Genomic DNA, 24685 nt, shown 5'->3' with positions numbered 1-24685 from the left:
AGTTGTAGTATATGAATGTAATGGAATACTATTGTGCTATAAGAAATGATGAGAAGTTGGACTTCAGAATAACCTGGAAAGACTTATATGAACTGAAGCTGAGGGGAGAATCAGGAGAACATTGTACACAACCACAGATACATCGATTCTGTGATGACTAACTTTGATAGACTTGGCTCCTCTCAGCAATGCCAGGTTCTAAGACAACTCCAAAAGACTCATGTTGGAAAAAACTATTCGTATTCAGAGAAAGAATTACAGAGTTTGAATGCAGATTGAAGCAAACTATTTGCTCTCTCTCTGTTTTGTTTCTTCTTTCTCGTGATTCATTCCATTGGTTATAATTCGTCTTTACAACATGAATGACTAATGTGAAAATATGTTTAATGCGAAGGTATATGTAGACCCTATATCAGATTACATGCCATCTTGGGGGGACGGGGAGAAAAGATGGGGGAGAAAATTTGGAAATCAAAAGTTTGTGGAACTGAATATTGTAAACTAAAAGTAAATTAATTAAAATTAAAGAAAATAAAAATAAAGGTAAGGAGCAAGTTCTGATTGAAAAAAAAATTGACCACAGGGGCTACTATGGCAAGTTCTCTAAACTTTGCAACTGGTAACAAAATCACTAGTTATGGTTCAGCATCCACTAGAGTCTGCCTGTAATCTGGGACACAACAGGAGCATCATATCACTATTATTAGGAAGCATTGAAGCCTTGACAACACCCCCAGTCTGTGCTCAGGACCAAATCAAGAGCTGTACAGAAAGAAACACCAAATTGGCAGAGGTTCTGTCCTTGAGAAGCTCATAGTCCCTTCTCTGCACCAGGCATGGCTTGGAACATGCATACACAAAGCATTGCTCGTAATCAAGGAAGATGCCAAAAGGGTCGCTTTGGTGGTAATGTCTCTCGAAGGCACATTCCCACCTACAACCTCAAGAGTCTTAGAGCTAGGAGGGAGCTTGGGAGTCAGTGCCTGGGCAGGAATTCTCCCCTTGCCATTGACTTCATCCAACCTTTCCTTGAGCACAGCCTTGAGTGCTTATTTTCCTAGGGAGCCTATGCCCATGTAGCCAGCTCTCATGGTGAGGAAGTTTCATTATACCTAGCCCCAAGCCTAGATGTGTCCATTACTCCAAGCATTACTCTGAAGTCAAGTAAAAGAAATATAACCCTTCTACATGTCAATTTTCTTCAACCTGTGCAATCCTGGTTTATATTCTCTTGAAAATCTACCAGACTAATCTGACCAATAGGCTGAGGGAGGGGAGGGAGAGTCTCCTTTCAGGAGTTTGCATATTTCAGGGATGTCAATGCAGCCCCGGAGCAGTCCATGTGTCATCCTGCCCTCTTGCTGCATGACTAGCTTGACATGGTGACCTAAATGTCATCTCAACCTTAAATTCCGAGATGTGCTATGGTTATAGTGAGCATCAAAGAAAGCCAAACACTTTAGAGGATATTCAAATTTATAAGAACTAAAGTCATTAGCCGAAAGATAAATAACCAAAGAACATAAACATACAGGTTGCAAGGGAAAAAAAATTACAATTTATGCACAAACATAAGAAGTTCCAAATTACTATTAACTAGAAATATGCAAATTAAAGCAACTCTGGGGCTGTACCTCCTAGTTAGCAGATTGGCAAAGTTGACAAAACAGGACAAATTTCAGAGGGACTGTGGTGAATTTCACCGTTGGTGAAATTGTGAATTGGTCCAACCATTCTGGAAAGCAATTCGGAGCTGTGCCCCCCAAAGTCAATTAAATTGTGTCTACCCTTGACCTCAAAGATCCAAGATCAAAGAAAAAACAAAAGCCTATCGATACAAAAATATTCATGACAGTTCTGTTCATAGTAGCAAAAAAAACTGGAACCTAAAGGGGCACCCATCTGTTTGAGAACAATACATAAATTACAGCACGTGGACACAATGGAATACTATTGAATCAAAAAAAAATGAAATGGCTGGTTTCAGGGAAACCCGAAAAAAACCCCTATGAATTGATACAGACAGGAGTGAGAAGAACCAGAATCATTCACACGATAACAACACTGCAGAAAAATGATTGTAAAAGACTTGAGAAGTCGGATCAAGGCAGTGATCTGCCACCTTTCCAGAGGGCTGATGGTAAAGAATATTACCCACCTCCTGACCAAGAAGGGAAGATCAGGGTGCAGGAGACAGACATTTTGGGATACAAGGTAAAAATTAGTCTTACTTGGCTATGCTTATTTGTTACAAAGGTTTGTTTTTTCCTCCCTCAGTGGGGTTGGGAATGGGAAGGCAAGAGGGAATAATGTAACATTTTTTTTTTACAAAAGAGGATCATTAAAGCATCTTTATTAAAAATGCATAGAAGAAAACAGAAAGAAGTCAGACAGAAATACTGAGAAGCACACAGCTTTGGAATTTACAGTGTGAACTTATGATACACTAAAAAGAAAAGCCAGCTGTACATAACAGAGACGTGCAACCCTCTCTTTTGTCTGTTCTATGATGTGTGTGGAACTGTTCATTGTAACTGGTATTTTTAAAGTTGAAAACATAAAGAAAATTAAAACAATATGAAACAAATTTTTTTCCTTTTCCTTTTTTTCTTTAAAGAAGGAATTCCTGGTCAGGGTCAGAATGGCCTCTGCATTCCTCACAATTCTGAGTTTCTAGGCTTCTGAGGCTCTAGATAGGAGAGTGTCAAAGAGACATTTCCAAAGACCAACTTTGCCCCTTTGTGATTGTGTCTGCTTTGAATGGTGCTTTTGGAGTGCTTGTTCTAAGAAAAAGAAAAGAGGGAAATGAGGAGAAAAGGGAGAGGGGGAAAGTGAAGGAGGGAGAGAAAAGAAAGAGGCAAGGAGAGAAGCAAAACCTCCGCCCCTGCCTCTAACTTTCCAACAGTCTGTGCAGACATTGATTCTGGTCATAGTGGATCATGGCTCTGGAGTCAGAAGCCATCTAATCTAACCCCCTCATTTCACAATTGAAGAGACTCAGACCTATGCCTGAGGTCCTATCTGGCAGGTCTAGGCCTCCAACTTAAACATTCTTTTACTCCACCATGATAAGTTTGGCCCCTACCACTCTCCGCCCCGGGTCACTTCAATAGCATTCCTCAGGGTTAGGCATAGGAAAAGCAAGATGCTACAATGGGAAGAGGCTTGGAGTCGGGAGGTCTGGCTCTTAGTTCTAGCTTTGACTCTAGTTAATGACAACCTTGGCCAAATCACTAAAGCTTCCCAGGGCCCCATGTTCTCATCTGATGAATGAAGAATTTGCACGGGAAACATTGTGAGGCCCTAAGAGTCTGCTAGTGCTGTTTGAAAAGGGGACATGTTTGAGCATAACTACTTCTGTGACCTTCTTCTTCACCCCCACCAACCAGAGCTAAAACTAGGGTGGGGCAACTGGAGCTTTATGCCAGGATGATTACTTCAGACAGTTCCATCCATGGCTACTTTCTTGTTCCCAGAGGTATATCCCCCTGCCACCAGCCTTATACCAGATGAGCCTATATCCATCCCAGACACAAAAATTATTAGCTATATCTCTGCCCCTACCATTACAACATATGATAAGAGTAGCATTTCCTTACCAGGGAAACACCTGCACTGGCCTCCAGAGAGCCAGTCTCCCCTGGACCCAAAGGCATGTTCATTCCATAAATGTAAAGTTCAAAACCCACACCCCTGAGGTAAGTACAGATATCTCATCCCACTTTCTAATGTCACTGCCATATGCCAGGTCTGTAAAATAAGAGTCAGAGGAGGGGGTTGCCCAGGCATGGTTCAGCACCATTCAACATTCCATGAACCTGCATCTATCATGCATTAGGGTCTGATGAGTAATTAGATCAGAGACAATGCCACTACTCACTATGGAAAACAGCCCTGTCGTCTAACTATTCATCAGGCTCAAGCAAAGGCCAACTTCTCTACACTCTTTTCTTGTCTTCGAGCTTGGGCTGTTTATTTTTGTCTTTAAAATAATTCAGAATCTGTGAGGCATAACAGCTTTTGAAAGGCACCAATCTTAGGTGAAGTTACAGTGAGTACCTCATCCATGAAAGCCTTCACCAGATCAAGCGATGTGCTGGGGAGCTGTCCAAATACCAAGGAGTTCTGGTAATTACCCGCTCCAATGCTTGCTTCGATTGTCTTCACAACATAAACAAGCTTGTGTTTTGCATCTTGTGAAACCTAAAACAGGACAGACAGCTCAGTCAGATCCAAGGGTTTTGATCTAATTTCTGTGTTAGGGCACAGGGTCTGGGGCAGGACCTGAGATCTCACTGGCATGGGGAACTCTGGAAGGAAGAAAACCCCTGTAACTTGCAGGTCAATTTCTATGTTAAGAAAAATATTTCAATAGGAGAGGGAGCCCTTAAAGCCCGATCTTCCTGATGAAACACTCACCTGCAAACCTTAAGGACTTTTCACAAGAAGTCACTATGGGTGTTTTTGTTTTTTGCAATGGTCAACTATAAATATTTGATTACTGGAATTCCAGCACAGTATACGCTCCCTGGAGGTTGGGACTGTTTTTTTGTCTCTGTAGAAGCAGCTGGTGTCACAGTGGATAGAATACCAGGCCTGGAGTTAGTAACAACTGGGTTCAAATCCAGCTTCATATGCTTACTAGCTGTTCAACCCTGGGCAAGTCACTTAACTTGTCTGCCTCAGTTTTCCTCTCTGTAAATGGGACTAATAATAGCAGTTATCTCCCAAGATTGTCCTGAGGAGCAAATGAAATCATGTTTGTGAAATACTGTGTGAACCTTAGAGCATTCTGCAAATGCTAGAGACCATGTCCAGCACTTTGCACCAGGATTGGCATGAAGGAAGGAAGCAGGTTCCTCAACATAGAGGCACTAAAATGTGGGTCACTAAAACCTCAGCTCTGCCATTTTGCTTTACAAGTCAGAAGAGATCACTCACTCTATTACCCTGCCCTTTCCAAATGTTTATGGATTGTTAAATTAAACACACACTTTTTGGGCTGGCCCTGGGATTTCATAGGTATAGGAAACTCCCAGCAAACAAATTCCTTCCAATAGTGCAAATCAGTACCTTTTTTGCTCCTTCCCAGAGGCTTAGAGAACTTAGAGGACGAGTGACTTGCTCAGGGTCACACAGCTAGTAAGTGCAAGAGGTGAAATTTGAACCCAATTTGATCCTAAGGTTAGCTCTCCAGCCACACCCTGGGGATACAACAGCCAAAATGAAAAAGGTCGCTGCCCTCAAGGAGCTGCCATTCCACTGAAAGGAAACAATCCCATGATCAAATAAATGTAAAATACAAATAAAGCCATGTCTTGGGTTGGGAGAGCAGAACCCACAGCGGGGAGAATAAAGAAGGATGTCCTGTAGAACCAGAGTTAGAAGGGCCCTTGGACACCATCTAGGCCAACCCTCTCATTTGACAGATAAGGGCAGTGACTTGCCCAACATCACAGAGGCAGCAAGTGTCCAAGGAGAGATTTGAACCCAGGTCCTCTAACTTTGTTCCATGCCACCCCCTAAGGAAGTAGCATTTGAATTGAGCCTTCAATAGAGGTAGGGATTGGAAGAGGCTGAGATGGAAGAAAGGAAAGCATTCCAGGCCAAGAACATTTCATTTCATGAAAAGGCAATGAGGCAGCAGGAGGCATATCACATAGTGGATACAGCAAGTTGTGCCAGACTGTCCCCGTCCAGTGTACAAGAGAGAGTAATGTGAAATCAGGCCAAAGACAGATTTGAACCAGCTTGGGAAGGGCTTTGCACATAAAAAAAGTTTTTATTTTATCCTAGGGGTAAAAGGAAGTCACCGAAGCTTCAAGACCAGAGGAGTGACATTCAGACTCATGCTTTTGAAATAATCAAGTTGGCAGATGGAGAGAGGACAGACTGAAGGCAGGGCCCTGATTTGAGGGTCTGGCAGTAGTTCAGAAAAAAGGTTTGGAGAGTCTGGTCCAGGGCAGTGACTGCGGGAGTGGAGAAAGAATGCCAAGTACGTGGAGGTGATGGGGTGCTTGAACTCCAATTCCAAGATCACATTTCTCCCTAGCCTCAGAACACTATCCCTGGCAGCTTCTCTCCATCCCAAGGACACTGTGCCTGGCAATTACTCATGAGTGGGCCCCACCAACATATTTATCTCTCTCCCTGGTATAGTAACAAACCATACCTGTAGGAAGTATTAGTTTGAACTGCCTTTGTACTGGCTCCTAAAGATATCTGGTACCCACTGGACCATCTATACCAACTCCCTACCTCATAGTATGCATCCTGGACTCATTATGTGTATACTAAACTTTAGACAAATGTACATTCCCTACATCTATCTTGTCAAACAAGACATTGATGGGCAGCAGATTGGGCAATCCTCAGTCGGCCCTGACCACTAGTTGACTTAGTGACATTGTAGGCCTAAAATCATGCCTCCCTGTGGGCCCTCTTTGGGCTTTTCCCAGTGAACTCTGGGTAAAACGCCTTTGCAGTAGATACAAAAAGTGCATATTCCTTTAAGAACTGACCACCCCTTAACTACTCCCTAATCCTGCCCCCACATCACCTAGTTAGCATATTTGGCATGTTTTACTATAGTTAATCCTATATAAACTTAAATTGCACCCCTCTAAGGTGGCAGGCTCCTTAAGAACTTTTGCCTGCTGTAAAGGATAACAATAAACTTTTGCCAACTTGACTTAAAGATTGCTTGAGTCTGTGAATTCATTCCAGATGACCCTGTCCAGTACTCTGGTCCTAGAGGGGTGCCTGAACCCCTCAAACTGCATTAGAGATTGGCATCTGATTAGATACAAATGGTGAAGGGAAGGAAATTTCCTTTCATGAAAATACCAACAACAGGGAACATTTTGGGGGGAATCGAACACACTGTTTTGGATATGTTGAATATGAAAAAACCTATGAGATCTCCAGCTGGATTACTGAGAGAGAAGAGACTCTGGGAAGAGAGCTCTGGAGTCTACCCAAACCCAGGGAACAAGGCCTGAACCTGGATCCGGCAAAGGGGAGGACAGGAGAGAAGAGTGTCACAGAAAGCTGAAGAGGACAGCTAACAGCATGGTCCAGTGCTCAAAGTCAAGACCTTAGAAAAGGCCATTGAGAGATAGGAGCTAAGCCCAAAGGGAGAACAGTTTCTGATGCATGAGGGAAGACTCTAGAAGTGAGGGGGGCGGGGAGGGGAGTTGTAGCAGGGGAGGCCTCCTGCCCTCAGACAGCCGGTTCTAGGAGTTCAGCTCCCAAGGCTATTTGAATACTATAAGGAAGAGTGAGAGCTTTGGTGGAAGGACAAACCTTAGGATTCTAGAGGAGCAAAGAATCACAAATTGAATACCTGTCTCCTCCTCTCTCTCCCGCCTCCCTCTTCCACCCCAACTGCATAACTGAAAGAAGAGCCCCACCAGTATCTGAGTCAAATGATGCTTTTCCTCCCTGGCATCCTATCTCCAAGGCTATTGTAACCCCCATGCCCACTAGACCGAGCTAAGGTATCGTGCCAGTCTGTGGGCACGAATGTTTGTCATTTAGTAAACCTGAAACCCCAGAGAAACCCTGTCTGTGCTTCTTGGGTAACAATCCTCAGGGGACAATTATTCCAATTGTGAAAAAACAAAATTAGCCTGTCAACTGCACATCAGAGGTTTCTCTTGATCAGCGTCTCTCTGGGGGAAGTTACCCGGTCAGGAAGTAAGTGGGGTAGTCTATGAGGCACGGGATGGAGGCTCAGTTACCACCTAGGGAGAGGAGAAATGAGCCCGGCCAGACCTTACCGGTCAGCCCCTAAACAAGGATCCTGGGGAGAGGTCGTATTGGCAGAGCAAATAGGAGGGAGAAGGGAGGAAAAGGGGAGACAGACTTGGACATCAAACATCTAAGACGTTTTCTCTAGTTACTTTGAGTTGTGAAACGTAGACAAATCAAGGAGGCAGCTTCATACAGTAGAAAGAAGCCTGGCTCTAAAGTCAGAGGACCTGGATTCAACTCCTCCCTGATGCTTTCCATGTGTGGGACCTTGACTGAGCAAGTTCCTTACCCTGTCTGGCTCCCTGTTTTCTCGTCTACAAAGTGAGTAAAGTTGGAGTGAGACGCCCTCCGAGGTCCCTTCCAGCCTCCCAGCATCTGCTCAGGGACATCCGGGAGAGGCTCCCAATCAGGAACGGCAAACCCCCTCAGTACCTCAGTCCTACTTACCAGTCAGGGCCCACCTGGAAATAAGCAAAGCGCAGCGCCCCGGGGTCCACGGGAACGTGGTAGAGAACTTCAGGCTTCACACCTGAGTTTAAGTGCCACCACGACCTCCCTTCCCCCCGCACCTAGGCGCCCTCCTCCCCCAACCGCCCCTCACCTTCGCGGGATGGAGGGAGGGGGCAGGGATGCACTCACACCTGGGGCCTTTCCTCCCAATCACACCCGCGCGCGGCCACCTGGGCTCCAGGCGGCTGCAGACCGCCCCAGGGCAGCCCCAATTCACCGCCCGCTCCTCCCTACCTGAGACTCAGAAGTGAGGCGTCCGGCGGGAGAGCAGCGGAACAAAAGGAGAGCGGGCCCCTGGCGACCCCAAAACTCCTGCAATGTTTGCCGATTCTCCTCGCCCTCCAGATACTGTCTCCACGTCTCCTCCCTGACCCTGAGAGTCTGCCCGAGGCGGCGTCCCAGGAAGCTGACCCGCGGGTCTCGGGAGAAGCGAAGGACCCTCTTGGCAGCTGCCTCCTCCTCTTCTTCCTCCTCCTCCGCCTCCTCTTTCGTCCACTGGTCCTCCAGCGGCAGCTCCAACTCCATCATCTCCAGCCGCGGAGGTGTGCCCAGCGCAAGGGCAGCCAGTGGGTCTTCGCAGCCTAGCTCCGCGCCGCTTTGCCCGTGGGCGCTAACTGCCCGATTGGCTGCGCTGAGTTGGGCTGGGGTCTAGCACAGAGGCGGCAGCTTCGGTGACTGGGGGGCTTGCACCCCAGTCCCTCGCTCTCGCACGATCTCCTGTCTATCCCAGTCTGGCTGCCCTGGAGCCCGCGGCCACTTGGGGCCAAGGCGCTGACGCGGGCGGGGCCCCTCCCACGGAGTGGGGGCAGTAAAAACAGGAGGAGGAGGAAGAAGAAGAGAAGGAGGAGAAAAGGTCGCGGGTACAGCGCCCTGAGCTCAGGGCAACAGACCAGCAGCTGCAGGGACCGCGTCCCGTTTCCCTGGGGACCAGGCAAAGGGAGGGGCCGTGCTCACCCCTACCACAGGAGGCGGTGCGGACAGAGCCTCTCATTGGCTGCAGCTGCCAGGGGAGCAGGGCAGAGAGGGCAGGAAAAGAGAGAGGAAGGAGCCCAGGGCGGGGGGAGGGGGGCGAGCCTGCGGCAGGGGGACCAGCCCAGGTCAAACTGCTCCCCACCACCCCTCTCCCTACAGTGCCCAGACAGCCCTCGTACTGCCGGCCTCCCAGACCCTGAGGGAAATGAGAATTTCGGGGAGAATGAAGGATCCTGGAATCATGGGGCTGAAAGAGGCCCTCGTTTTACTGGGCCCTGAAAGGTTCAATTATCTGCCTAAGGTCACGCATCGGGGAAGATAGGGTAGTATTTGAACCCAGGATCTGTGACTTCGGAGCCAAGACTCTGTATCCAGGAGCCAGATTAAAAAAGGGGCTGTGAACCCGGGGAGGCAGAGATGAATACGACTTGGGGGACTGGATGTCCACTAAGCTTGGAGTCAGAGGACTAGGGTTCAAATGTGGACCCTTTGGGCAAGTTACTGCCTCTCTGAGCCTCAGTTTCCCTATCTATACAATGGGGGCAGAAAGGGACTAGATAAACAAGATAGAAGGGGTCCCTTCTAATCGCAAAATCCTACCAGTTCACCTTAAGACGATAGGTTTAGAATTGTAAGGAACCTTTGCAGTCAACTCGTCCGACTCCCTAATTTCAAGGATGAGGAAACTATGACTCAGAGAGGGAAGGTTACTTGCCCAGGGTCACTAAGCTAGCAAAACAAGGATCTGAAGTCAGCCGTCTTCTCTTTCTACCAGGCTGTTTTTTCTGTTTCCTTTTCTCCCTGCCAAATTTCCAGCAAGCACATAAGCTCACTAGACGTGTCCAGATAGCCCATAACTTTGTTAACAGCAAAGAACATGAGCATTCATTTCAAATGTGTAGTCTATAATGTAACTGTCCAAAGGGGACCCAGTGGCTTAGAAATGTGTCTGCCTCCCCATGGTCTGAAGAAATCTGAAAGGAACCCTCTCCCCATTCCTTCACTTTAGAACAAAGATTTCCAGGCTTACTGTTCTTTTCTTGGCAGGTGCCCTCATCCAGATCCCCAATGGAGAGGGAGAAGGCCAAGGAGCATTGAGAATATATTAAGAGTATTCATTCCCAAGGAGCTAAATGACTGGTCTGGTCTACTGGTCACTGCTGCTCTCTCAAAGATGAGAGGAGGCAGCTAAAATGAATATTTACTTTAGGGGGTGAGTCAGTTAGTGTGGCCAATGGATAGAGCTGGAAGACCTGATTTCAAGTCCTTCCTTTAACATTTACTAGCTCACACCTCGATCAACATGTTTATTAAACAGGTACCAAGGACCAGGCTCCGGTATGGGGCGGAGCGGGGAGGCGAGGCGAGGTGGGATGGGGAGAAAAAAAGGGAAGCCAATCTCTGCTCACAGAGCTTAGGGTCAAGACAGTGTGTACATACATAGAAATGTGCAAATGAATATAAGGAGACTAGGAAAGGTCTAGCGGTGTCTGGCAGGATCAGTAGAAGCTTTCTAAGAGAAGGTGATGGGAGTGGAATCTTAACAGAAATTAGTGATGCTGAGAGGTGGAGATGAGGAGGAAGAGTGTCCTGCACATGGGAGATGGCCTATGCATCACAAGAGGCCTGGAGACACAGATCTCTGTAGGAAGAACTGCAAGGGGGCCAGCCTGGGCTGACCAAAAGGCAAACAGAGTGGGGTAAGGTGACTCACTGCCCTCTGGGTCTGCTGCCCTGCCAGGTTTCAACTCCAGAGAACATGACGACCCTCCCAGGTTAAGCTCATCCCCATGTTGCTGACTCAAGCCTTGGTGGACATCACGGCCTTCAGCCTCCTCTCCTCTCTGATTGGAGAGCTGGAAGTCAGAGTCCCCAACTCCTCCCATGCCTTCCTTTACAGAGGGCAGACTTGTGTCCTGCCTTTACCTGCTTCCTTTTGAGTCCCCCCTCCCCCATTAGATTGGAAGCTCCTTGAGGGAGCTCCTTTTTTATTAATTCTATCCCCAGCACTAGCTCAGCATCTGGCATTTAGGAGAAGCCTAGTAAGCATTGATTGGATTGGAATGAAGCTAGTAAGGCAGGCTGGGGACAGGTTATGAAGGGTTTTAAAGGCCAAACAGAGGTGTGTATAAATCAAACAGTGACTCTCCAGGGCAATAAATGGTGGACAGTTGCAGATGGCATCACCAAGAGGAGTTTCCATACAGAGAATCCAGATTCTCAGGCCGATTGTGGCCTTGCCCTTGCTGATGGCCCTGGGCAGCCCAGTGGCTTGGTCCAGGTGCCTCTCGGCCACTCTCCCACAAGACACCACGGGGTCCTTTCCTCAGTCTGGGGCCTTCCTCACTCTCCCGTGGAACAAGCAGTCTATCCCCTCACTTTCACCATAGGACCAGCCCATCTTACTTGTCAATCAAAGGTATCTTTGAGGATAGATAGATAGTCCATTAGACTTAGCTCCTTGAAGGCCGGGGCTGTTTTCACCTTTTTTTGTTTCCTCAGCATTTAGCACAATGCTGGCACATAGTAGGTCCTTAATAAATGCTTCCGGACAGACCATTCTTTTCCATAGCTTCTTATTAGAGTTAGCTCACTTCCTAGGTACCCCATCCGTGGCCCACTATCACACTCACTTTAGACTCTTCAGAGACTTTGGCTTTCTGTGACTTGTTTTGTAAACCTTTAAGTGCTAAGGGATTTGAACTACAGTTACTTGTTAATAAGATGGGGCAGCTAAGTGGCACCCCAGTTGCTAGTGTGCCAGGCCTCTTCCTGAGTTCAAATCCAGCCCCAGACACTAGCTGTTTGACCTTGGGTGAGTCACTTAACACTGTTTGCTTCAATTTCCTCAACTGTAAAATGAGTTGGAGAAGGAAATGGCAAATTCCAATATCTTTGCCAAGAAAACCCCAAATAGGGTCATAAAGACTGGGACACAACTAAACAACTGAACAAAAGGTAATAAGAGAAAAGATTTAATGCCACTATAAAACAGAAGTAGGTCATGCTGTATATAGACAAAGTCAAAGCAAAGCTTGGATCTTTTTTCCCAATGCCTTTCTCACTTTCTAGATTGAAGAAGTGGCTGCTGCTGGAGTGAAGCTTTGACACTTTCCAGGTAGGGACTTAAGATCTTTCCAGGAGGTATCTGTTTTGAAGGACAAGAGCCCTCTGCATTTCCAGGAAACTTCCCAGCTCTCCCCTGGGTGGGGTGAGAGAGAGAGAGAGAGAGAGAGAGAGAGAGAGAGAGAGAGAGAGAGAGAGAGAGTCCCTCCTGCCTGACAGGCAAGAGGAATTGGCCCCAGAACTGAGCTTTGTATTTGATGGGATGGGAGCCATCACTCAGAGAATCTGGGAAAGAGCCTTGTTCCATTGGTAGAACTCTGAGCTATGTCACAGTTTCGCAGGAAAAACACTGGCTGGAGAATGAAGGTTCAAATCGTGTTTCTGACCTATATTTGTAACCTATAGAACCTAGGCAAATATCTTCAGCTCAGCTTCAGTTACCCCTCAGTTGGGAATAATACTAGTGGCTCTCCCAGGAAAGAGCTTTGTGACCCCCTAGGATGCACTGGAAATGTGAGTTATTGGCGTATGGTGTACTTCCCAAGGCCTTGACCTCCTGTAAGAGAATCATTCCTACCATTTTGTGGTTCATGCTCACATCTTACTAGGCATGCCTTTGATGCCTTTCATGACATTTCACTCAATGACTTTTCTCTCCGTTTATGCTTTTAAATGCAACTTAACTAGATTAGCAAATACATAGTAAAAGCAGGCCACTTCCTCATTTTATAGATGAAAAAGTTGAGACCAAGGGAGGTTAATTGGCTCACCCGTGCTAGCAGAACTAGTACATATTTGGGGGGTATTGGGGTGCTCAAGGAAAATGAGCACCTCTGGTGTGAGGGCTGGCTGAGTGTGCTCAGTGGCCACAACCCAGGAAAACCGTCTCAGCAGACAAGCTAAACCAGGTTGAAGGGAACCGATAGGTCTCAAACCCATTGGTAAGTTGGGGGGGCGTCTACCCGAAGCAGGTGAAGACTTCCCTCAGTGGAATGGGTGCATAAGAACCATTTGTTCTAACTGCCATGAAGGTGGCTGAAGCAGGCGTTGTGGAACCCATTTAGGGTTAGGGTCAAGGGCATCTTGACCTTTGCCTTGCTACCGGACTTTGATGACTCAGGAAGAGAAAGTGAGGCTGAGGACTTTGTACACCTCTGCCTCACTTAAATCTGGTTTACCCATGAGTTGCGACAATCAAGAATAGCTTAAGGAATCTTACTTGTATCCTCCAAGCTTGACCACGTGGCACTCAGCACTTGCTTCTCAGGGAAAAACAAAAGCATCTTTGCTTCAGAGTCACAGCTTCCCCCTGGGCTTCTACATGTGAACACTGACCTGGACTGGGGGTTCAAGGAAGAAACTTTCACAAAGATTCCAATGCCAAAAAGAAAAAGGCCTCACATATACCTGTCTCCATTATCTAACAAGTAATGTCAGCTCTTCCGTATGTTCATGGGAGGAAAGTTGCTACTTGGGCTGCAAAATCCTGTCTAGCAAACACATCCTTATGTACGTTATTGCCAGAGTGACCAGACATCACACAAACAAAGCCTTGTAGCTGTTAGAGCTTTGCTGGCCCTGACAGTGAGGAGAGCCTGAACCAAGGTGGTGGCTGTGTGGGGGAAGTGACTGGGAAAAATTTGAGGTAAATTGTTTAGATCAAATCACCCATTATATGAGGGTGAAGGAGGGGACTCTGAGGTGATGAACTTGGGTGAAGAACAGTGATGCGCTTCACAGAGACAGGGATGTGATAAAGAAGTGGGGGGCTTGGGAGAGAAGATAACAAGCCCCTTCTGGGATGTGTTGGAGATGCCCATGGTACATCTAGGTGGAGAGGAAAAAGAGGTAACATTGAGAGATTTCATCTAGGAACTGCAGAAAGATGGCATTGGAGTTGAGTGAATGGGGAGGGGGAAGAGATAAAAAGGAGAGGAGAGGAGGGGAAGGAAGGAGAGGGAAAGAGAAGAAAGGTGGAGGGAAGGGGAGGGGAGGAAAGAGGAGGGGGAGAGGGGAGGAGTAGGAAGTAAAGAGGAGGGGAAGGGAAGAAAGCAAAGGGTAGGAGAAGGGATAAGGCAAGGCAGATGAGGGAAGGGGAGAGGAGAAGGGGAAGGGAGGGGAAGAGAAGAGAAAGGAGGAGAGGGGAGAAGACAGGAGAGGAGGGAAGGAGAGAACTAGGGGCTTAAGACAGAACTCAGAGCAACAGTTGGATATTACAGAAAGGAAAACCAATAGAAATGGCCACTGTCACTTGTGTTTAAAAATCTTTCATGGTTCCTTCTTGCCTCAGACTGGCATTCAGAGCTTCCCCAATCTGGATACCACCCACCCCTTTCATGTTCTCTGTATTCCATCCAAACCGGCCTATTTGTTATTCACCTTATTTAGCATTCAATCTCCCACCTCCATGTCTTTGCACAGGTTGTCTCCTATGTCTGGTACAATTTCCTTCACCTCACCCTCATAGAATCTCTATTTTTCCTTCCAAGAACAGCTCAGGGACTGCTTCCTACATCAGGCCTTTCCTGATAGCTTCCTCCTTGCTGTCCTGTTCTGTCCTGTCCTGTCCTCCCCTCCCCTCTCCTCCCCCCTTCTCCTCTCCCCTCCCCTCCCCTTCTCTCCTTTCCTCTCCTCTCCTCTCCTTTCCTCTCCTCTCTCCTCCCATTCCTTCCCTTCCCTTCCCTTCCCCTCCCCTCCCCTACTCTCCTCCATCCCCTCCTCTCTTCTCTCTCTTCCTTTTTCCCCCTCCTCTCCCTCTGTCTCCATCCCTCATTCTCTACTTTTCCCTCTCCCTCTGCATCTCTGTCTCTCTAGAAATTGCTTTCCTATTGCTTTTTATTTCTCTACTTGTTTGTACATGTTACACTCTACCTCTGGCCTTCAGTAGAATGGAAGATTCTTGAGGACAAGTACTATTTTCTTTTTGGTTTTTCATGTCTCTAGTGCCTAGCACACAGTAAGCAGTTAATGGCACTTTTCGTTGCTATGAATTATAACCTTTTTCGTGTAGCTGCACCTTCAATAAGCTGTAACCACCCTTCCAAACTGTTGCTCCCTGGGTTTTTGTAACACCAAAGATCTCCCAGTATAGCCACGAAGATAGCCGATTCAGTGTTCCCATTGTATCAGTGAAGAGAATTACTGTGGACAGGAGATAGATCATCAGCCTTTGAAAACAAGCACTTCCATCGGGTCCTAATTGTTTCTTATGTGGTCCAAGAGCACAGACCCTTTCAATGCAGTCATCTCAGATGAATGATGACGCCCTCATTGCTCACTGCTTTCTGGCTGACTCCCCTTGCCGATGCCCAGTTGGCACCAAAGCAGTTAGTTGCTGCTGACCTTCAGTTGCCATCAGAAGCTCAGTCAAAGGAGAGATCATCCAGCTGCATGTGTGAGAGCTATTCCTGTTGAAGGACGGAAAGACAATGCCAGAATGGTCAGTCACAAGAGTTGGAGTTCGTTTTTTCCCAGAGAGGGAAAAGGGGAGAATCCAAGAAGCCGTTTTTGATAATTAATCCTATAATAGTAAATAGGTAATTACACAGAGAATATGGGAAGGACCTGCAAGTTTGGCCTGTGTGTGGTAACTCTTGGAGTGGAAATACCCTCCACCCAGGCAGATAGGAACCATTTCTGGATCATTCGCTAGTGAAATCCTAGGAAGCTCCCTGAGGCACATTAAGGTTTAGTTACTTGCTCAGGGTCACTCAGCTACAGTGTTGTGCAAATTACCTGGGACAAAGTCAAATGATTCAATTTACTGAGACGCCATACATTTTACTTTTTACATCTTAAAAAAGTTACCTGCAACATATCCCCCTTTTCCTTCAGTCACTTGTTTGACGTGGTTTGACCTTAAATTCAAAAGATTTTGACACATCATCTTTAATACTCCTCATGAAACCACCCTTTTATCACTCTAGATATTAAGCATACCTTTGACAAACACTTCATTTTTCAAAGTCATCTTGATTATAGTCCATAGATTTTCAATCAGGTGAGTTTCCAGGCCACAGAATCATGTTTATCTCCATTGCTTGGATAAACTTCTCAGCCTTTTATGACATGTCGCCTAATGCAGAACGGCCTTGCGGTGTCCTATCTCCATTCAGGGATTTCTGTCATCTTGGGACAAGCCAACTTTTCCTCATATCAATATATTTATAAAGGGTTCTTCATTCCCTACTGGGGACAAGACTTCTAGGTCAACTATAAGTAAAGGACAAATTGAAACAAAAAAATAACTCCAAAACCCTTTGGGAGGAGGGGTGTCTATTTTTGTAGTCTGATAAAGACATCCAGATTTAGGGCTGCCCGAACTTCTAAAAATGGTTTTGGTGAAGCCATGAATGAAAAAGTGAGTTTCATCTGTAAAAATAACCTTAAAAAAACTTCAGTACTCTAGTCTTTGTCTTGTCTTTCCCATCACAAGGAATTTTCTTTTGTTTAATTACACTTTTTCCATTAACAGAATTCTATTTTCTTGCCCTCTTATCTCCCCCCTCCCAAAGAAATTCAAACCCTTTGTAACAAATATGCACAGTCAAGCCAAAAATAAAATCCTGCATTAGTCATTTAAAAAAATTGTCTCATTGCACCTTGAGTCCTTCATTCCTCTGTCAGGAGGTTGGTGAAATGCTTCATCCATGGTCCTCTAGAGAGCCATTGCATTGGTCAAAGTTCTTCAGTCTCTCAGTCTGTGCTTACTATAATGCTGTTGCTCTATATACTGTTCTTCTAGATCTGCTCCCTTTACGCAGCATCAGTAAGCCTTCCTAGGTTTCTCTGAAACTCACCATTTCATTTACATATTATAATCAATCTTCAATTGATAGGCACCCCCTTGGTTTCCAATTCTTTACCACCACAAAGAGTTGCTGTAAATATTTTGGCAAATATGGATCTTTTTACTGTTTGACCTTTTGGCAGACAGTCCTAACAGTGGTGTTACGAGGTCAAAAAGTATGCAGTTTGGTGCCTGTGGAATCATATTTCTCAACTGTTTTTAGAATGCCTGGACAAGTTCACAGCTCCACCAAGAGGGATACATTCATTTGCCTGTTCCTTTTTTTGTCAACCGTGCTAATTTGATGGGTATTAGGTGAAACTTTTGAATTCTTTAATGATCACTTTTTCATAATAGGAATGGTTGGTAGTTTTTTATTGGTATTCTCTCTGTTCTTCCAACTTCAGGAATCCTATGCCATGGTAGAGAGAAAGTGATAACTCCTCCCCTGCTGTCACAAAATGAAACCATATCAAAATTATTGCTGGTCTCAAGTTTAACTTACACACTGTAGTGGCAGAGGCACAAATCTGAATCTAGAACTTCTGAAAGAATCATGACATATTAGAACCAGAAGAGGCCTTAATGGTCATTTAGTATAACTCTAGATTCTAACCCATTCCAGAAAAATCCTGAAATAGCAAATCTTGGCTTTGTTTTTAAGTGAGTAGGTGGGACAGAGAAGGGAGATACCCACTAGTACCTGGTATGGTGGGAAGAGTCAGAGGACCTGTGTTCCACCCTAGACCTTCTTTGATGGATCTCTATCTACTACAACATTGGAATGAACTAGAACTCCGACTATGCATTAAGACAACAAATGGGGGGGGGGGGTCGGAGCCAAGATGGTGACTGGAAAGCAGGAACTTGGGTGAGCTCCCTGCCAGGTCCCTCCAAAAACCTATAAAATGGCTCTGAACAAATTCTAGAACTGCAGAACCCACAAAATAGCAGAGGGAAGCAGGGATCTAGCCCAGGACAGCCTGGATGGTCGCTGGATGAGGTCTATCGTGCACGGAGCAGAGGCGAGCGGAGCTCAGCGTGGGTGGCAGCAGGACCAACCAGACCAGGAACCTGGCAAAATAGCCCTAGCACCCTGAATCAGTGAGCTGTGGCAGTTACCAGACTTCTCAACCCACAAACACCAAAGACAACAGAGAAGGTTAGTGGGAAAAGCTGTGGGGGACAGAGTTCATGCTTCAGCCACTGCCCCAGGGGCTGCAGAGGTGGTGCAGCTACAGAACTACAGCTGCAGTTACTTCCAGCCCCAGGCTCACCTGGTGGGAAGAATTAAGTGGCGGATAAGAGCAGGAGTGCAGAGCCTGTTGAAGATTTGCATCAGGTCTGGGTTGGTGGTTCTTGGGGAAGGAGGAGTGCTGGTGTGGCAGAGCTGACTGTATAGAAATAGTTCTGAAATCAACAGCGCATCCCCTCAAGCTTGGAACAAAGTACTCTTTCCTCTACAAGCAGTCATACCCCGACGAAAAACTCAAGGATCAAGTAAGCTGGCTGGGAACATGGCCAGGCAGCAAAAACACACCCAGATTCAGTCTCAGACTTTGGAATCTTTCTTTGGTGACAAAGAAGACCAAAACATATGGCCTGACGAAGTCAACAAAGTCAAAGAGCCTACATCAAAAGCCTCCAAGAAAAACACGAACTGGTCTCAGACCATGGAAGAGCTCAAAAAGGATTTGGAAAAGCAAGTTAGAGAAGTAGAGGAAAAACTGGGATGAGAAATGAGAATGATGCAAGAAAACCATGAAAAACAAGTCAATGACTTGCTAAAGGAGAACCAAAAAAATACTGAAAAAAATATTGAAGAAAACAACACCTTAAAAAATAGACTAACTCAAATGGCAAAAGAGCTCCAAAAAGCCAATGAGGAGAAGAATGTCTTGAAAGGCAGAATTACCCAAATGGAAAAGGAGGTCCAAAAGACCACTGAAGAAAATGCTACCTTAAAAATTAGATTGAAGCAAGTGGAAGATAGTGACTTGATGAGAAATCAAGATATTATAAAACAGAACCAAAGGAATGAAAAAGTGGAAGACAATGTGAAATATCTCATTGGAAATGAGAAATAGATCCAGGAGAGATAATTTAAAAATTATTGGACTACCTGAAAGCCATGATCAAAAAAAGAGCCTAGATATCATCTTTCAAGAAATTATCAAGGAGAACTGCCCTGATATTCTAGAGCCAGAGGGTAAAATAGAAATTGAAAGAAACCACAGATCACCTCCTCAAAAAGATCCCCAAAAGAAAACACCTAGGAACATTGTTGCCAAATTCCAGAGCTCCCAGGTCAAGGAGAAAATACTGCAGGCAGCCCGAAAGAAACAATTTGAGTATTGAGGAAAAACAATCAGGATAACACAGGATCTAGCAGCTTCCACATTAAGGGACCAAAGGGCTTGGAATACAATATTCCAGAGGTCAATGGAGCTAGGATTAAAACCAAGAATCACCTACCCAGCAAAACTGAGTATCATGCTCCAAGGCAAAATATGGATTTTCAATAAAATAGAGGACTTTCAAGTTTTCTCAGTGAAAAGACCAGAGCTGAATAGAAAATTTGACTTTCAAACAGAAGAATCAAGAGAAGCATGAAAAGGTAAACAAGAAAGAGAAATCATAAGGGACTTACTAAAGTTGACCTGTTTTGTTTACATTCCTACATGGAAAGATGATGTATATGATTCATGAGACCTCAGTATCATAGTAGCTGAAAGGAATATATATATATATATATATATATATATATATATATACACACATATATATGTGTGTGTGTATGCATGTATAGACATATGCGTGTGTCTATGTATGTATATATGTAGATATATATATGTATGTGTATATATATATATGTATAGACAGAGGGCACAGGGTGAGTTGAATATGAAGGGATGATATCTAAAAAAATGAAATCAAATTAAGGGATGAGAGAGGAATATATTGAGAGAGGGAGAAAGGGAGAGATAGAATGGGGTAAATTATCTCTCATAAAAGTGGCAAGAAAAAGTGGTTCTCTAGGAAGGGAAGAGGGGGCAGGTGAGGGGGAATAAGTAAATCTTGCTCTCATCAGATTTGACCTGAGGAGGGAATACCATACACACTCAATTGGGTATCTTACCCCACAGGAAAGAAGGATGAAGAAGATAAAAAAGGGGGGATGATAGAAGGGAGGGCAGACGGGTGGAGGATGTAATCAAAAACAAACTTTCGAAAGGGGACAGGGTCAAGGGAGAAAATTCAATAAAGGGGGATAGGTTAGGAAGGAGCAAAACATAGTTAATCTTTCACAACATGAGTATTGGGGATGGGTTTTACATAATGATACGCATGTGGCCTATGTTGAATTGCTTGCCTTCTTAGGGAGGGTGGGCGGGGAGGGAAGATGGGAGAGAATTTGGAACTCAAAGTTTTAAAAACAGATGTTCAAAAATAAAAAAAAAAAGTTTTTGCATGCAACTAGGAAATAAGATACACAGGCAATGGGGCATAGAAATTTATCTTGCCCTACAAGAGAAGGGAAAAGGGGATGGGAGGGGAGTGGGGTGACAGATGGGAGGGCTGACTGGGGAACGGGGCAACCAGAATATACACCATCTTGGAGTGGGTGGGAGGGTAGAAATGGGGAGAAAATTTGTAATTCAAATTCTTGTGAAAATCAATGCTGAAAACTAAATAAATTAAATATAAGGAAAAGATGACCAATGTAAGTTCATGCTTTTCTGCACCCATTCTGCCCAGAGCTCCACAAACAGTCGCTGATGCTTTACCCAAGAAGGGAGATCATCCTGGAGCTTCACAGTCATCTCAGTGGATATAAGCTGTCATAGAGTCTACCTCTTTTAAAAGGCCTTGGCAACTCCCAAAGAAAGAGCTGGACAATTCCTCAAAGACGCTAGGATCAAATGAAAAATTCCCTTTGGCGTGGTTCAAAGTCTTTTACAAGCTGCCCAGTCCTTTCCCCTGCCCATCTATTCACATCCATGTACTCCTCTATCCAGTGACAGCTCCTTGCTGTTCTGACTCTGGGCATTTTCTCCATCTCCCATACCTAGAATTTTCCCCGCTCCTGCCTTCCCTGGCTTCCTTCAAGCATCTCTTGGGAAGTCCCACCTTCTGTAGGAATCCTTTCCCAATCCCTCTTAATGTTGATGCCTTCACTCTGCCGATTGCCTCCACATTATCCTGCTGTATCTTGTGTGTATGGAGTTTGCATGTTGTCTCTCCCATTAGATTGTGAGCTTCTCGAGAGCAGGGACTGTTTTTTGCCTTTCTTCGGCACTTAGCAGAGTTCCTGGCACACAGTCAGTGCTTCATAAATGCGCACTGACTATTGACTGACTGCAAAAAGTGGGTTTTGTTTGCTCTTTGCCTATGTTTATTCCCTTGATTTCTTTTCCCTGTCTCATTGCCATCAACAGCATTTCTAGCACTGTTAAATAGCAGTGACAAGACTGGCTATGGCTGTTTCACCAACAGCTTTTTGGGAAGGTTCTCTGGAATGGTTCTCCATTACAGATTATGTTCACTCTTGGATTTACTAGACAATACTTGTAACACATTAAGGAAACGTCCATTCATTCCTATGATTTATAGTGTTTTTAAGGTTAGAACAGGGTGAGTGCTTAATAAATTTTGGTTTCCTCCTTTCCTTGTACAGAAATGGGTGTTGGACCTTAGGCAAAAGTATTTTCAGCATCTAATGGTATAATATGTAGTTTTTATTATTTGTTATGAATATGGCTTATTATATTTCTAGTTTTCTTAAATGTTGGGCCAATCCTCCATTCTTGGTAGAAACCCAAACTTGTTATTATATAATCTTTTAAATAAGCTTTTGTAGTCAATTTTCAGTCAGTCAATAAACATTTATTAAGCACCTGTCCTGTGTCAAGCACTGTGCAAGGTACTAGGGATACAAAAAAGGCAAAAGACATTCTCTGCCATCAAAGAGCTCACAATCTAATAGGGGAGACAAGCAAATATGCACAAACAAGCTCATATATAGGATAAATAGGAAACAAATGAGAGTAAAGGCACTAAATTAAGAAAGTTTGGGAAAGGCTTCCAGTAGCAGATGGGATTTTAGTTGGGACGTGAAGGAAGCCAGTAGATGGAGATGAGGAAGAATAGCCTTCCAGGCTTGGGAAATAGCCAGAGAAAATTTGTGGAGCTAAGAAATGGAATGTGAAGATTTAAGATTTTTGCATCAATGTTCACTAAGGATATTAGTCTATAGTTTTCATTGTCTGCTTTCTCTCTCCCTGGTTTAGGACTTGGGGAGGGTTCTTTCTTTTTCTGTTTTTGCAAATAATTTTATGTAACATTGGAACAAACTGTTCTTTGAATGTTTTGATATAATTCACCTGAAAATCTATCTGGAACTGGAGTTTTTTTCTATATGGTTTAATTTCATCCCCCCCCATAGCTACTTAAATAATCTATTTCTTCTGTTAATCTGCGTATTTTATATTTTTATAAGTAGTCATGCATTTCACCTGTTATCGGTTTTATTGGCATATAATTGAGCAAAATAATTTGATAGTTTCCTTTATTCCTCTTTACTTCTCTTAAAAAAATCCACTCCCCCCAGCCTTTCGAAGTCAGACTCCTAGAAGGAATTGTCTCCCCCCTCTGCCCACACATTACTCAGTCCTTGGCACTCTGACTTTTGACCCTGCCACTTGACTGAAGCTGTTCTTTCCAAGGTTAACAGTGATCTATTAACAGCTAAATCCAACTGCCGTTTCTTAGTTCTCCTCGATCTTTGCAGCACTGGACATCCTCAACTACCCTCTCTGAGACGTCTCCTTTTTGAGCTTCTTCCTGGTGCTGTCTATATTTATGGTTCCTTCTTATCCTCTTCTGCCTGCCCCCTTACCATGAGTGTACCCCAAGACTGTTCCAGGTACTCCTCTCCCTTCAGGGGATCCCACCTGAGCCTAATGGTTTAATGATTGTCTCTGTGCAGATGTCTCTCACAACCCCCTTCTCCCTGATCTCTGCCTTCCTGCTGCCCATCTCCACCTGCAAGTCTCATTGTTATCTCAAATACCTTTTCCCTTCAACTCTCTCTCTCCCCTCCTCTCAACTTCCCAATTTCATACCGTCTGTGACTTTGCAGCTTTCCTCTCCCTTGGCACCACACCAGTTGTCATCTCATCTGTTCTGTTCACATCTCTTGGTCCTCTTCTCTAGTCCAAGCCTTCATCAGTTCTTGGCCGGACTATAGCAGCAACTCCCCATCCCCTCCCCAGATCTAGCTCCTTGTGGACCCACTCCCCCCCACTAAAGGAGTGTCTTAAAACAGAGGCAGTGGTCTAAACACATCACTCTTCTGCTCAAAAACCTTCAGTGACTCCCTATTGCCACAGGATCAAACACAAATTCAGAGTGGCATTTAAGGCCCTCCATATTTGGGGCTGGTGGGGAAAGGAATAGACATTTACATAGCACCTATTCTGTGCCAGGCACTGTTAAGTGCCCTTTAAAAAACAAATCTCATTTCGATCCACACAACCCTGCAAAGGTAGGCTATCATCCCCATTTTACAAATGAGGAAACTTGAGACAGAGGTTAAATGACTTGCCCAGGGTTACACAGCTAGAAAATGTGTGAGACAGGATTGGAGCTCAGGAGTTCCTGCTTCTGGGCCCAGCTATATTCACTGAGCCACCTAGCTAAGTACTCCAAACTCTCTCTGCAGCCTTTACATTTTTCTTCTTCCTGATCTCTATATTCTAGCTGAAGTGGAGGGGAAGTTCCCCAAAACAACTCAATTTCCCACCTCTGAGCATTTGTCCACGTTGTTTCTCAGATCTCTATCTGGCTCAAATGCCACCTCTTCTGTGAAACTTTCCTTGGGCTACCAATCACTAATGCTCCCTTCCTCCTCAAATTATCTCATACTATACCAAGGTCTTAACCTGGTATCCATAGACCATTACACCCCATCCCAAACCTCCAGGGGGAATAGATTTCAAGGGGTTCCATGAACTTGGATGAGGAAAAAATTACATTTTTATTATCACTAATATCTGAATCAGGGGTTCTTAACCTTTGTTATGGACTTCTTTGGCAGTGTTCTGTTGAAGCCTATGGGCCCCTCAGAATAATGTTTGAACCCGCAAAATAATGTTTTTAAATGCATACAATGAACTGTATAAGATTACATTTATTTCAAATGATATTGAAGTACCGGTATAAGACTACCTTTTAAAAGCCAAGTTCACAGACTCCAAGTTTAGGAGTCCCTTTTCTAACTGAAATTTGGCATTTCCTTCAATTATTTAAAAACACGTTTCTGAGGAGGTTCCCATAGGCTTCACCGTACTGCTTACTAAATGGGTCTGTGTCATGGACCACACTATGGACCCTCCTACTGCACTTTCCCCAGAGACATTTTGTATGGGCCCAGCAGAATGGAAGGTACTTGATAGAGGGCCTCTTTCCCAGGTATCTTCGCTGTCTGGCAATGCCTTGTATACAGGAGACACTTAATGAATATTTGTTAAAACTGAATTACTCCAAACGTCATTGAGCAAACTTCAAATAATTAAAGTACACTTGTTAAAA

At 44.8% G+C, this 24685-nt stretch overlaps 1 protein-coding gene across 1 annotated transcript in view; it reads right to left on the bottom strand.

The window, feature by feature from the left end:
- DNAH11 (dynein axonemal heavy chain 11) overlaps positions 1-8793 on the bottom strand; it is a 311018-nt gene extending 302225 nt beyond the window's left edge. Inside the window, exons 1-2 of the mRNA XM_036759767.1 lie at positions 8500-8793; positions 4060-4203 (exon numbers count right to left, since the gene is read on the bottom strand). Coding sequence (XP_036615662.1) covers positions 4060-4203; positions 8500-8793 — 438 coding nt within the window. The remainder of the gene's footprint in view (positions 1-4059; positions 4204-8499) is intronic.
- Positions 8794-24685: the final 15892 nt, after the last annotated feature.

Source organism: Trichosurus vulpecula, chromosome 5 (assembly GCF_011100635.1).
Source record: "Trichosurus vulpecula isolate mTriVul1 chromosome 5, mTriVul1.pri, whole genome shotgun sequence".
Taxonomy (NCBI): Eukaryota; Metazoa; Chordata; class Mammalia; order Diprotodontia; family Phalangeridae; genus Trichosurus; species Trichosurus vulpecula.
Note: the sequence above shows the minus strand (reverse complement) of the source record. Positions and strands in the feature narration are given on the sequence as shown.